A 15,445-nucleotide genomic window follows, 5' to 3' on the forward strand; every position below is an offset into this window, starting at 1 on the left:
GGAGGGCATTAAATTTTAACCATGGATTTTGTGATTTTTTTAAAGACCAGAGAATTTGCTATTTTTTTTAAATCACAGAAAACCAGGATCCCTGCTAATCAGGCACTAAGAGCACCAGACTGCCTGCTGGCTGAGTTAAATTGACATGACTTCAGAAGTCAACAGTTGTTCTAACTATGCTGAAAAAAGTAAGTTTCCCCTACTGCAGAACACAGAGATTGAATATCTATCAGATCCTGCCCACCTTTGCCAAGGTGGGCAGCTCTATAGACTTTATTACTAAAAAGATGCGTTTTTTTAGATAAGCTTGGGTACATTTTCTGCTAAGATCCAGATCTATTACACTGAATTTTGTCAGCAGAATGATTCCAGAATGAGAAGATCACCCTTGAATTACATACACTGAAAAAGGGGCAAAGTATTAATCACTCCATCCTTCTTTGGCAAAGAAAACAGACCACAAAGATCTCTTAACTAAAAATCACACTGGTTGAAATTTGGATGGCCAATTTGTAGATTTATTTGAACACCTGGTTTTGTGACAGCCATTAGGCTTCTCTGCAGCTTTTCTGGTAAAAAGCATAATTTTTCTGCTCACATGTTTTGTCACTGGTCTTAGGGAATAGGATTTTATGCTTAATATATTTTATACACCTTAGAAATACTTCATCTGATTAATCAAGATATATTCCTGGCTTTTGTAGCTGAACTCAAAAATATGAACTTGAATTCTTGGAAAATTCGTAAGTTTAATATCTACATTAAGACAGTTTCTCATAGATCTGAAGCGTGCCAAACTTTTTCCCCAGATGTGAAGAGTTAGGAGAAAGCAAAAGGAAAAGATTTTTGGACTCTGAGGAAAAAAAAAAAATGGAGCTTAATTTCAGAATTAATGCTGGGCTAATTTGAACAATCACATTTTTTGAATGAAATATTTTATTGAGCCTTTCAAAAAGTGTTTCTTATTCTGAACATTCACTGCCCGGGATAAGGAATACTGGTAAGGGCACCTAAACAGACAGAGTATTTTCAAAAAGTTTCAAACTGAAGAGTTCATAAACTGCTGCCAGGAACAGGTTTTTCTACTGCCCTGGAATATTCAATATACCTCTTAGAAAATGGCATCTTCCGATAAAAATATTCATGAAACAACTTAAGGCACAGCACTGGTATAAATAAATAAGTGATTAGGAGTGAATAAAGATCACTTTCCCCTAAAATTTCTGGTTCAAGCGTAAAGCACATGAAGTTTTGTTCAAGTGGTAATCAAGTTGTCAAAAATTAATAAAAACCAGCAAATTCTGCTGTGGAAATACCCATGGGCCAAAACTGCTGGATACACCACAATAGCAGAGATTAAAAGACAATTTTTGAGACATTAGCAGATATTCTTTACTTGTTATGCTTTAACATACTTACATAGGACTTCAAGTCTTTTGATACATTTTAATTCTTGGGACCAAGCTTTCCCTTCCATTATGTAAGTGAAACTTCATTGACTCCCACAGAGACACATGGGTATAAGAGAAAATCTGGTCCACAAGCTTTCCAAAAATATGCAGTTTACATTTTCATTACTTCTCTCCCCCTTTCATATGCACATGAACTCCCTGTCACATTTTCTGGTTAAGAAAGTACAGAGACTCCTAGAACCATAGACATTAGGAAGCAGATGCATATTTCTAGCCTTAACAATAGGCTTCTATAAAATTAACAGTAATTTTTCTCTGCATTGTTAAATTACAGGTGACCAAAAATGTCAAATCCTGAGAAATGAAGGGAAAGGAAATCAGCCTCTAGAACAAGCTACCACTACTATGGAAAGCAAGTGAGAAAGGAAGGGAAGAGAGCATATTGCATTATTCAAGCAATCAAATCAACAAGTGGCACTCAAAATTAGAGGTGCACCAATACTTCAGTCTAATATTGGATTGGTACCAATATAAAGAAAATAGTCTGTATCAGCCCAATGGGGCCAGTAACTGACTAATAAATGCCCATGCTGCACACAGCCACAGCACAGCAGGGAGCAGAGCCGGCAACATGGAGAGCTGCCTGCAGCCGGTAAGTCAGAAGGGAAGTGGGGAGAGAAGGGGTGTGTGGGGGGCAGATCAATGCCCCACCGACAGCGAGTGAGGTAGGTGCTGCCCAGCCGAGGCAGACAGAAGGTGTAGGGGAGAGCTGTGGCTTGTGGGTGGCATGTGTCCCTGGATCTGTGCTGTACCGGGCTCTTCTTGCCAGGGGCTGGCCCATATTTCACTGCAGCTCTGCTCCCAGCTCCGCACCACCGCCTGGCACAACCCTGGCTGAACACTCTGCCTCCACCCCAGTGCCAGGAAAAGCCACAGCTGCCTTGGGCGGCAGCGCAGGGCTGGGAGCAGAGTGCAGAAAATCTAGGGTGGCTGTAGCCTCCTCCCAGCACCGCCAGAGCCTGCTCCGAGGCCAGCCCCCAGAGACAAGAGCCCCGCGCAGCGCCTACTCCACTCCACCGCTCCAGCCTGCTCTGTGCTGCACAGATCTGGGGGCATGTGCCCCCTGCCCCCCGGGGTGCAAGCAGTGGTGGGAGCCGCCCCCAACCCATGAGCCGTGGCTCCTTCCCACACCCTTCACTTCGCCAGAGCTCAGCAGCAACTGCCTGTGCCCCCTCCCCCACCGCGGGGGGGGGAGGGGGTGTTGATCTGCTCCACCTGCAACACTCCTTCCCTCTCCCCCCCTTCCATAACACCAGACTTACCAGCTGGAGGCACCTGTATCAGATTAGTATCAGCCAATATGCCTCCTTAAATATCAGGTATCAGTATGGGCCCCTAAAATCTATTGGTGGACCCCTACTCAAAATCTAAGGGAAAAAATGGGAATATAGTCTCCGAGTTTCTATCAGCAACACAGGGCAGTATTTATATTGTGCTAGAGAAAGAATGGATATTACAGTGGGGAAATTTTTTTCAAAATGGGAGGGGGCGGGGAAATCAGATTTCTACCAAAATTTCGCAGTCACTAGCTCTAATGAATATGATTCACTATACAGCAGATTAAATGCAGGCTTTTCTTTTTGGCATCATGAGTCCAAGCTGCCATGTAAAATTAGTTCTCATTCCTCTGAACAGACCTACTTTAGCAATTAGAACCTAACAGTATTCTTCTCTAAAAAGGGAGAAAGACAAGCACCTAAAACTCAGCGCTTTTCATTTTACAACTTAAACAATCTGCATTAAAGTTTGAAATGCATCCCGAAGTACAAAACTCAGCTTGCAAACTACTTCCTTTATAGACAAGTTAGAGACTTAAACTTAGTAAGTCTCTTACTACAGCAAATAACAGAATGTATTGAATTGCAGAAACTGAATGATACTAACAGCTTTAGGGTAGCATTGCCTTCGTTTTGTAGAACCTGGTCTTCCTGGAACACTGGTTTCTTCTTCATCATGTAAATCAAGCTCCTCCTCATACTTAACTGTTTCTTTTCCAACTGGCATCAAGTGATCATCCAGTTCACCTACATTTTATGGAGCAGTAAAGATGAATGTATGATTATTGGGGTAATACTATCATGTGTATATTTACGAACCTATTACCTCTTAGGTGCCATCTGCCATGACCCAAAGTGCTCCTGATAGCCGAACCCTTTCAGAATTGCAAATAAATAAAATTTAAAATAGCCTCCCTAAGGTGAACTTGCCAAAGAACTCAACTTTCTGTACCAATTAAAGACAGCATGGGACCAAATGACCTTATCAGAATGACTTGCATATACCAAGAAAAGAGAGCTATTGTGTTCTAGCTGTTTTTTCAAAATATCACAATGTTCTCTCTCTACAATAATGTATTCGTTCGGTGACAAAATGTTACAACCTGCCAAATCAAAATATCCAATGTATCCAAGACTTCAGAATCCCTTTTCCTTTGGAAAGGTACAAAACTCTTCTGTATTGGCTCACAGAATCTCTACCAATATTCAACAGAAAGTTTATTTAAACTTAATATGACAAATAAATGTACATACAAGTTTACTGGAGTTTTACTTTTTGACCATGATGTGTGTGTTTATCAGGATGAATCTTCTTTCCACTCGTTGGAATTCTCAGTTGCAAGTATTTTATGGTTAACGATGACAATCTGTCTCTTAAATGACTGAATTATACACTATATACATATGTTTGTTACTACTAATTGTTTTTTAAAAAATACAGTAGTTATTTTCTCATGGCTGAGAAATACAGCTTTCAAATTACACTGTAACTCTGAAACATGACTTGCCTGCTGACATATTTTGCATAAAAAGAATATCCAACATTACTACAACTAATACTGTGCCTATGTTAAAATGACAGTTGTTCAGAGATGATTCATTTAACAATCTCAGCACTACACTTTTAGAAGGACACATGTTAAAATTCTTTTGTTTTATGAACATATCACTGAATACTGTGCTGCAGTCATTAGTGAGCCCACTGTAAATTATACACATATTATAAACATTTCCCTTCTAAAGATTTTATTTTCTTCACCTAAATCAGAGATGCTTGTTTTAAAAAAAAACATCTTACCAATTTTGTGCAGTTTTTCACAACAAATAAGGGCCACTACCCTCTCAGCCAACCTTGCGCAACTCATTGGAGGACCCTAGAAATAGTTTAAGAAACATTTTTAACCTGTATTTGGGTAGCATGTTGTTTTTTTTTTTTTGGTTTTTTTTTAAACCAACTACACTAAATAAACAATTAGAATAATTTAGCACTGATAGTGTATTAGTTTCATAAATGCAGCAAAGGACATTTAAACTATTCACAAGTGTCACCACGAATTCCTCTTATTCCAGTTTTAGGGGCCAAATGTTATCATCACTGAATAGATAACATAATACAGAAACCATACATTTGCTTGTTAATAATTGCATGGGGAAAATAAAGATATGTTGTGCTGGCCACCTGTTTTTCAAAACACCATCAACTCTTACATTTCCTCATTCTAGGCATAATGTAATAGTACACATCATACTAAATATACCTATTTATGGTTTAAAACCTAGATTTACGATGTGGTTGTAGGATAAAAAAAAATTGATAGCATATTTGTAAAGATATTCATATTATGCTAATTCTCAGCAGGTCCTCATGGCTCATATAGAGCCACAGACCTCTGGAGTATATCTGAATAAATATATGTGACTGAACAAACACAAGGATACAGGAAAAGAAGGTCTGTATCTTTGGGATGTACAGTAAAAGGAAGCAGTTGATAAAAATCAAATGAAGGAAGCAGAAGTGATCCGTCTACAGTTATAGAGTACGTTACAGTGAAAGAGCACGTATGTGCTACAAAGTAATGCCAATGGAAAATTTTAATTTAACAGAATACATGTACATATATCGTCACTTATTCCCATCCCTTTCTTCTCTCAAGTACTTACAACAATTGAAGCTCGAAGAGGCGAGTTGATTGGCAGGTAGAGAGTTGAGTAAAATGTATGATCAGGTAGTTCTCGGGTTTTACACTTAGGAGCCAGATGAGTGAATGGATCACTTGGTAATCTTGCGCAGTACCTAATTTGGAAAAAAGTAAAACAAAATAAAAAGCCATGAGAACCTAATCACACTAAATTTGAACACAAAATCTTGTATACCTCACACACACACACACACACACACACACACACACACACACACACACACACACACACACACACACAGAGGAATCTCACCTCATTGATTTAAAAGGTATGGAAAATGTTAGTCTTTGACTGTCCCAATAATAATATCTACTAAAGTAAAATGATTTAAGTATATTTATCCATTACACATTTTAAAGCAAGACAGCAGAATCCCTTAAACTACCAGAAATTTGAATGTTAGGACTTGGAACAGTTTATGCAGCTTATCTCAGGCCGCTGATAGGCATTCGTTTTTAGTGGGTAAGAATTTCTGTGAAATGCTTTGTGCTAGGAAAATAGTCCAGGATTTGGTATTTACATGCATTCCACACCTTTGGTTGGAGAGCTACAAAAGGAGAACACTCTAGCCAGAGGGTCCTAGTCAGTTCCTTAGGTTGCCTCCCCTGCCTTTTGGGAAGCTCACTGCTTAACAGCCTGCCCTCTTACCTGCTGGAGAAGGAGTCAGGCTATCAACACGCAGTTTTACAGCCAAAGGTTTGGGGAAGCATGGCTGAAGAGATGGCACAGAGCCAACAGAGAAAACAGATTGTTAAAGGGAAATTCAAAGTGCCACAGCCTATTCCGTTCTGTTTGTGCTACTGAATGGACAGCTGTTGCATATACAAAGGCATTTAATTAAAGGAAAGAAAGTGAACATTCCGCCTACCTATTGATGTGTCCTATAGCAGTGTTAATTGTGACTCTTGGACTGTTCTCATCTGGCCTCAAGACATATGGTGGAAAGACATCATCATCATCCACAATGGGTTCCGTTTCAGTTTCACTACTGTCAACAGACTTTGAGCATTTGTTTCTCAGGATCTTAGCATTTTAAAAGAAAAGATCACAAAAAGAAAGAGAACACATTTTAATCCTAATCTAAACCACAGTTAATAAATAAAAGGTATTTTCTTCTGGCTTCATACCTTCTCAATCGCTTTGTAGGTTTTCAGATCTTCTTCAAAACTTTTGATTTTGTCCGTGTCTGCTAACATGATGTAATTTGAGATCGGTGCCCTGGCTCTTCCTTTGGACTGCACGTAAGAACGGTATTCTGTGGGCAAATCAAAACGAACCACCAAGTTGCATTTTGGTATGTCAACACCCTCTTCTACAATACTAGTAGCAATAAGTAAGTTGGTCTCATGTGCTCGAAATTTTCTAAGTACCTATAAAAGCAACCAAGAAAAGAACTTTAAGAGAAAAGTTCAGTATATTTGTTAGACATGACAATTCATTAAAAACAAAAAGTAATAAAAAAATGCAAAGGGATGGAACCTTTGTTGTTTGTCATTACAAATAAATAAAGGCAGAAGTACAGCTTTCCACCAAAATAAACAATAGAAAATCATTTTACGACGCTTATGGCAAGAACATTTCATCAGAAGAGGCAGCTGACTTCCTATGAATTAAATTATAAATATAGGACTATATGCACCTAAAACAACGTAAGGATGTTTAACAACAAAGAACCTACCTCCTTAAAACTTTATACATTTTTTTGGTTGTGCTGAAACTATCCTGTCTTTAGGATAAATCTAAAGTCCTTAAATTTAAGAATAACCAATCAGCATTTCTGATGCTGCAACATGACTCTCAAAACAGATTCTAGAAGTAGCTTGCCAATATTAACATTTTAATTATATGGGTTTAAGAAGTGCTTTTAGAGAACCTGCTAAAGATCATAAGATGTATGTAAAGAAACTAAAGCAAGAAATTCACACTAAAGTACTTTTGCAGTGTTAACTGTGACGTTAGAGTATAGTGTAACATTCTAGAATAGGAATCCAAAATAAATCTAGTTAACTGAAAAGACTAATATAAGAAGCTAGAGTATACCAAGCGAAACAGCTCCCAAGCTGCTCATAAAACAGAAAAATACTTGCTGCTCTCTATGTAGTTTAAAGGCCACTTTTTAAAATTTAATTTGTGATTAAACAGTTGCCAAAAGTATTTATAGATATACATGGTCAGTTTCAAGAGATTCAGTTGATTATTTGTTAAACAACAGGTTCAGCTTTCCTTTCTCAATATTTCCTCGTCATCAAAAACATTAATTCTCAGACTTTTAGTTTCTGCCGCCTACCTCCAGCTCCCAAAGCAGCCCACATCTGCCACCATCTGATTCACTGGTCCACAGCCAACCTCTTCCTCCAACACCTGCACAGCTCCACCTGCCTACTGACAGCCAGCCTCCCTCCCTGACTTCTTCCCCCACAATTCTGGAGACACCTAAGCTTAATCTCCACATTCCAGCCCTAGAATGGAGGAAGAATTGTTATGTTTGCATAGTAATGTGCCTGGGAAAATTTAATCAGTTCTGCCCATCTGCAAAGCCTCACTAAGACATCTTTCCTGCTTCCCATTCAAGAGGCAGCATGTACAGCGCACATCCTTCATCTCAGCAGGATGACACCTGATGCCATGGGTATTAGAGGGAAGGGGTCAGCTAGCCCACCTTTGCATTTCCGCTTGTAGCCCACCTGCAGCAAAATGGTTGAGGACCCATGACCTATAAAACACTTTTAATACTCAATTCTTCAACTCAACATTCAAGTCCTTAAGTTAGGCCAGCTACTTTAAAGACATTTTTTTTTTTAAATCATCAACTTTAAATAAATTGGCTACTAAATCATTTAGTCTCTGTTAACAACTGGCCTACCCTATCTCTGTTTATTTGATTAGATTTACAAGATGCCCTTCCCAAAAGAGCCTCAGAGTGGCTTACAGTAAAACCTAGATAAATTATAAGGACAGTGAAATATTAAAATGAAATAATATTTAGTAGAACAAACCAGGGATGGATCCCAGGGATGAGGTGGTGCAGTCTCACCTCCCCTTTGGCCACGCGTTACATATTCAGTGAGCTCTCTGAGCTCCCTGGCATGTCAGCACAGCTTCTCCTGGAACTGTGAGCTTATCGCTGATCAACACGGGCTCTGGCTGCCGCTATATGAAAGCAGGGGCTCCAGCCAGAGCCTGCACTGACCAGCTGTTGAGCTCAGAAACGACGGCATATGTGAAGCTCCAGTAGGAGCTGCACTGACATGCCGATGAACCACACTGCCGAATCAGGTGTGGCCACGCCACCCTTGCTGCAAAGCCTAAACCAAGTCTTGTAAAATACAGAATAATGCAACATCTCGCCATGCATACAACTCACATAAATGCACCACAGAACAACATTATTAAGGATCTTGGCCATTAATATACAGAAACCAACAAAGAAAAGCAAACTTAAATTAGTCACTTAACCCAATAATTTAACAAATAGGGATTCAAGACAGTGACAACATTCCATTTGTATAACTTAAGTATCAAGTTAAAATGTTTCTATTAACAAAGTCTTACTTAAAAAAAATTAAATAAGGTAACAGTATCAAAATATATAAACTAGATATTATGAGAGCTGAGGTACAATCACAGCATTTATAGTGGGCTTCATGAACTGGTAATGCAAAATGTAGTTCTGAAAGTAATTTTTACCCAAGGGACTCAAAGTGAACACCAAGAACACAGGTTTTCATTCTACAGGAAGCTCGATGTAAATCTGTGCTAACAATCAGCACAAACTGTTAGGACAGAAGATACACTAAAGCTTAATATTCTAAACAGCAACCAGGAAATCCAAGAAGTTTTTATCTGAAAATTGTAATATACCACTGTTAATCCACTGGAGGAGAATTAGAAGGTTGATGATGTGACAAGAAGAGAAACTGGTTTTAAAGACCACTTTAACGTCTATCCATTGTGTAAGCTGACAAAGCAATTTCTCTACACAGGTATCTTTTTTTTGTCTTTTCTTTCTAAAAAAAATCTGCATCCCAAATGTGTGTGCAGATTTGTCAAGTCAGGGTAACTCTTGGGCTTCCAGGAGTTATCGCAGACACAGATTTTTCCTGCAAATGAAATGATTATGAAGGTAGTGCTTATTTCTTATTTTCAATTAAGTTACCTCTTCCTGTTTTCTGAATTCCACTTCCATCTGTTTGTTACGGGGTTGATTCTTTCCAATGCCATGTCCAGTTATAAAATTGCTGCTGATGTAGGCCAGCTCTGGATCTTGTTTACCTGCTTCCTTTATCAATCTAAGAATATCACACACATTTTACAAGTCACACTCAGCTGAGAAAGAAAAGTGGGTTTTTTGTTTTAAAGACATGCATTCAAAGTGGAAATTTCATAATCAAGTATTTCTCCAAATGTAAACAAAATGGCCACACTGTTCTTTTTTTAGAAATGTAACTTTAAGGGAAAACTGCTGCAAAGATAACAAAAGCGTAGGAAAAAAATGTAGGAGTGTTTATGTGCTATGAGATTTAAAGTGTTAGAATTATGTACCAAAAGGCAAAGATTTTTAAAAGCAACTGGTGATGCAGGTGTTCTTCAAATTTCTAGGTATTCATTTTCATACATTTCAAAAAGGTTTCCACTTAAACATCATAATAGTGACATCTGTAGATGAGTTGAGTTGTTGAAGGCTAGACTGAACCCAAGATCTCAGGATCTAAAGTAAGCCTTTACTGTCTATGCTACAAGACCCAGGACTGTTAGCTAAAAAGCTGTACAGACTCATAAGCCTCTGTGGGTTTTGCCACTGAAGGGAGACAGAGTGCCACACTAAGTAAGCATGGAGTATACCTGAACAACTTGAGACATACAATGTTTAGTTTCCTATTATGTATGACTTTCCTACTCCATCAAGCCATACAGGCCTATCAAAGATTGTTAAAGTCTAGATACCTTTTAAATTGGTTTTCTAACAATAAGCCCATAAAAGCTGAAAGCATCTTACTTAGAAAAAAAATAATGATCTAAAAATAAAACATTTAATTTTGATAGCCAAGATCTTTCCTGAAAAATTAATAATACTCTTTATTTCAACTATAAAATAACGCATTATATGCCTACACATCTTCATATAAAGCAGCAAGATAAGCAGAAAAAACTAATTCTTCTAACACAGAAGTGCATTTTCTCCCATTTCCCCAAGATGTGCAATTCAAAACAAGTTAAAAAAAATACCTACAGCAATTAGTAACTTTAACATGCATCTAATGTTTTATGATGCACATGAATTATGTCTTTAGCATTTTCCACCTACTAATTACAAATGCAGAGTCTATTAAAATAAATTATGCTGTCAGGCAATTCTTTAGTAAAGAGGGATTTTACTCATAAAATGAAAGGGAAGCAAGCAGGGCTTTTTAAGAATGGAAAACATTTCCTAAAAAGGAACTTACAATAACAAGAACTCCACTGTATAGTTTTAATTAGGTGGCTATGAAGCAAGCCTCAAAATAACCTGACAGAAAGGTCAAATGGGATATTCAGGAAATAAGAAAGCTAAAACACTTTGATCATTACTATGTGTAGTAGTACAGCCTACAGCAAGGGTGGCCAACTTATGGCACATGTGTGACTAGTGGTACAAGCAGCCTCTGTGCAGCATGCAGCAAATTGGGTAGGGGGGGTAGGGAGCAGAAAGTAGAGTGGAAGTGCAGGCAGGGGGAAGGGGATCAAAAGTGGAATTTGAAAGGGGTGCAGGGCTTCAACTTGTAGCAAGCCTGCCAAAAAGGTTGACCCCTGCTTGTAGCATATGTGCTACTTTAAGAAAAGTAGTGAAATGGGTCTACAGTGCATTAACTTTACGCTTGCTGTAGATATTTACGTTTTCTGGTGGAACTGAAGAGTGGGGTCTTGACTAATAAGGCCCAAAAGGTTTTGGGACCACCTAATTTGGGAGGTTTGCCTTTCTCCTTGTGCCCTACAGCAGTGATTAAGTAAGAGCAGGCCAGTGATCTGAGGCTTCTCCACTTAAGGGAAAAGAAGCTTACAGAGTATTCCCCATGAAAGGCCTTCTGCCCTTTCTGGGTCTCCTGGTCTTCCATCTTCTATGAGCTGTAGTAAAGAAGATTGGGTTTGCAAACTATTTGGAAGAGTTTGATGCTGACTTTCTCCAGGCTGAAGAGTTTTGGGGGGAAGTCACCTTTTGGAATGGGAATTAAATGTCTGATACTAGTTTTATATTCTACTCCCTATAACTTGCATCCAGGGTACCTAGAATCCCTAATGGAATATTCCATTTCAAATGTACTCGATTTCTAATTATGAGGTTTTAATAAATATTAAAACATTAAGCATCAGCCTATATTCAATTTTACTGGGAAGCCCAGCTTGAATCTAGTAATGCGTTAACAAGAACATGCACACTACAGAGTGCAATAAAAGGCAGAGAAAACAGATTTGAACCACTAAAATTGCATGTGTGAACATGTATGCTTCAAAGGAAACATATTAAAACGTATTCCTATATACTAAATATACGATATTCCATTTTGTCTTCAGAAAAGCCAAACCACAGACCCAGAACATTTAAGTGAGAACGAAAATAAGCTATGGGGTAATTAAAAACAAACAAACAAACGAACAGCAGGGTCTAAAAAGATGTGGGAAATGTAATAGCTGAATTACAACTGTGTTCATACTTGTACATATTTATTTGATTTCCTGCACTGATTTGTGTGTCAACATAATTCTAAAAAAAAAAACTGAGTACCTTTTCCAAAATACAACATTTCCCTTCCTCAAGATCTGTGACATTAATGTACCCTCCACTCTTCTCAATGTTAGATCAATACTGTTATTTTTAAAGTTTTACCTGTTCAGGACAACTGCTGTGTATCTTCTTTCCACAAAAATAATTCCACATAAAATATTAGTAAAAGGAGAAGGAAAGTTTGTTTCTGGCTTTTCTTTCTCCTCAATTTCTTCATCCTCATCATCATCTTCAGAATCACTCCAAGAAACATAATTATCTTGATTCCTATTGTTATACCACTCAACACTTTCAAACTGCTGCCGTTCATATGGTTTATATTTGCGCAATATTTCAAGCAGTTTTATTACTTTTGGGGTAACAAATTTCAGGTCAAGCGAGGCAGGTGAGAAGTGCTCTTCACAGAGTGCATGTATTTTCCTTAGGAAAGTGTCTGTAAACAATAAAAATTTCCTGTGCAGCTCCTCCTGCTCATGTTTAATGTATTTCTGTAGCTCTCTCACCATCATTCCAGCTACCTTATCTGCACACCAGGGTCCCAGAACAACCAATACAGCTCGGCAGTCTGACAGTATCTACAATAAATGAATTCAAAAGTTAGTAAACTGCAATGTACCATGCTGAACTAAGATAAGGTACAGACATCGCATGTTTACTAGCACCGTAACAGTGATCAGAAACCAATCTATATCCATAACTGAACAGAAGTTCGGCACACACGGGTTGGTTTAAAAATGGCAGAACCTGGTCTAGATTTGTGCCCCCCTCTTCCCAAAAGACAAATGTGTGTGCCATTTGCTACCGATCCAAACTACACTGCTGACAGAAAACCATGTAACCTACATGAATTACACCTGAGGCTTTTTGAATGCCTGTACCTAGCCTAAGCATATGTTGGGCTTTCATTTCTCACGTGAGGATGATCTGCTCTGTAAGCATAATAGTGTTGCGTTTCTTTGCAAAGAGGATCTCTCTACTTGCATTTTAGAACACTCTGAAAATGTTGTTTTAGAAAAGCTTAAAATACTAGTTCAGCAGAAATCCCTGCCAAAAGGAGCTGAACTTAAATTATCTCTCTCTCATGCTTTGACAATTAGAATTTAATTACTATTCCATATTATTTGGAATTTTACCTCAAAAAATGCTGCTAGATATTGCAATGTTTTATAGGGTAGTTAGGTAACTGAGTGAATGGGTAGTATACACCCTTCAGTTTAATGCAATAATAATTTTATAAAAAAGAAATCTTTTTAATAAATATTTTAATTTCATTATTTGTTATTACATTTCTTGGCAAAATATCAATAAGACAACAATGCAGCCCCTCAATGCATTACACCTATTCAGTGGTATTTAACCAGATCTTATGAAGTGTGTTCTCTCAAAAGGAAAAAAAAAAAAAAAGCTATACTTAAGACTGAGATATAATTTTAACTAACATTTAAATTCCATTTCAATTAATTTATACAGGGTCTAGTAGTATTCAACATGCTGGATTTTATTTCATCAAGTGGAAAAAGCTACAAAACCACTGTATCCTTCACGACATCCCTACATAGTGTTGTGATGATCCTACATCACTAAATACAGTTCACAACCCATGGTATGCTGGTGCGTTATTGTAATGGAAACTGCAATAGCCTGTCTGTTTTGTGATACAATTTGCGGTGGCTCTATGAAACTGCTTAAACCTTAATCTTTCATCTCATTTCTTCCCTTCCCCTCTATTCCCAACTGCTTGGAGGCCCAGGAAAAGCTACTGATGAGATGTATCTGCCTCTACTCTCTTGTTGCCAAAGTTTGTTTGATAGGTAGTAAAGACACTGAGTTAGATCCAATAAAACCACAGGCAGAATTCAGATGCCTAAATCAGAAGTTGCAGTCTAAAAAAACGCCTTTGCTAGATGTTGCCTAGCTGGGAGAGAGGTGCAAATTAAACAGCTCAATACCCAAGATCATGCTTACACCAAACTGGGATTCAAGAGGTAGGTAATTCTCCCTGCTCAGTCCCCTGAGGAAATTGTTGCATTCTTGGAGCAAGCTTAACAGACTGATAAGTTAGCTCCTTACAAAATGCTAGTGTCACTTTTTTTTTAAAGAAGTAATGGCAGGATGCTCCTGCTTCATATACAACCAGCCAGTGGCTAGAGTAGCTACTCAAACCAGGGCAACAACACTGGTGGCAGTCTCGAAACAAGGATGATAGTCTTTTGGTAGATAGGGAAGTCACTGGTGAGCCTGGAGATGACTGAAGAGGCTAAACTGAGAGAAAATGTGGCAAATAGTTCCAGGAGGAAGCACTGAATCCTAGTGATGTCAGGTCACAGCTCTTTCCCTTTGTCTTTCAGTCTGCCTTCATAGTAAGGTGAGTTTGCTTGAAATTACTGATAGCTTATCGTATTTCATGGTGCCGCTGGGAACGATTCAACATTTGAGTCTTCCACATCTTGAACCTCATTTCTTCAGATTGGCCTTCAAGATGTTCTTGAATCTTTTCTTTTGCTCAACTCTAAAGCAGTAAACACTGGTGAGGTAGGTGGGAGTATAAGACCTGTTCCAAGAGCCTTTTGTCAGCCAGCCTTAAAAGACATCCTGTCTAAACTGGTACCATGTAAGCCTGGCTTGATGCTGGTGTTGTTCCCTCGAGCCGGAATGCTGGCATTCATTCTTCTGTCCTTCCAACTGATGTGGAGGATTTTCCAAAGACATTGCTGAAGGTAACATTCCAAGGCTTTCAGGGTTTCTCAAATGCAGTCCAGGTTTCACACCTATTCAACAGGGCAGGGATGACAACAGCCTAGTAGATCAGAAGTTTGGTTTGGGCTTGAATTTCTCTGGCTTGGAAAGGAATTTAACCCACTTTCCCATTTTCTAGACAAGCATTCTAAGCACCTGGTTGTCAAACCAGGTTCTTGTAAAAAGCAGTGAGCCCTCCTCAAGTCTTTCAAAAAGGTTCTAGGTGCCTGAACTCGGTAGATAACTCCAGCTTGTGGACCTTAAGTAGATGAAGATGTCTCTGCTGCAAAGTGACATGCTCCAAGCCTCAGAGATGGACAAGACTTTAGACATCTCATGGTACCCAGCATTTCCTACCGCCTACTGAATTTGGGATAGCCTGGGAATAATGCTGTGGGAGCTCGATGCCAAATTATATAGGACTGAATTAAGCACAGGCTCAGACCTGTTCAATTTAAAACTTTTATTGTTTCACAAAGTCATAAACTAAAGGAGGTCTG

At 38.5% G+C, this 15,445-nt stretch overlaps 1 protein-coding gene across 4 annotated transcripts in view; it reads right to left on the minus strand.

Annotated features, from left to right (window-relative positions):
- DICER1 (dicer 1, ribonuclease III) overlaps nucleotides 1-15,445 on the minus strand; it is a 109,385-nt gene that overhangs the window by 32,835 nt on the left and 61,105 nt on the right. For all 4 annotated transcript variants that reach the window (XM_019552465.1, XM_019552463.1, XM_019552464.1 and 1 more), the window contains 7 exons: nucleotides 12,312-12,784; nucleotides 9,606-9,738; nucleotides 6,577-6,819; nucleotides 6,318-6,472; nucleotides 5,411-5,543; nucleotides 4,548-4,623; nucleotides 3,357-3,496 (listed from right to left, as the gene is read on the minus strand). In XM_019552465.1, the coding sequence (XP_019408010.1) occupies nucleotides 3,357-3,496; nucleotides 4,548-4,623; nucleotides 5,411-5,543; nucleotides 6,318-6,472; nucleotides 6,577-6,819; nucleotides 9,606-9,738; nucleotides 12,312-12,784 (1,353 nt within the window). The remainder of the gene's footprint in view (nucleotides 1-3,356; nucleotides 3,497-4,547; nucleotides 4,624-5,410; nucleotides 5,544-6,317; nucleotides 6,473-6,576; nucleotides 6,820-9,605; nucleotides 9,739-12,311; nucleotides 12,785-15,445) is intronic.

Source organism: Crocodylus porosus, unplaced genomic scaffold (assembly GCF_001723895.1).
Source record: "Crocodylus porosus isolate Cpor-Errol unplaced genomic scaffold, CroPor_comp1, whole genome shotgun sequence".
Taxonomy (NCBI): Eukaryota; Metazoa; Chordata; order Crocodylia; family Crocodylidae; genus Crocodylus; species Crocodylus porosus.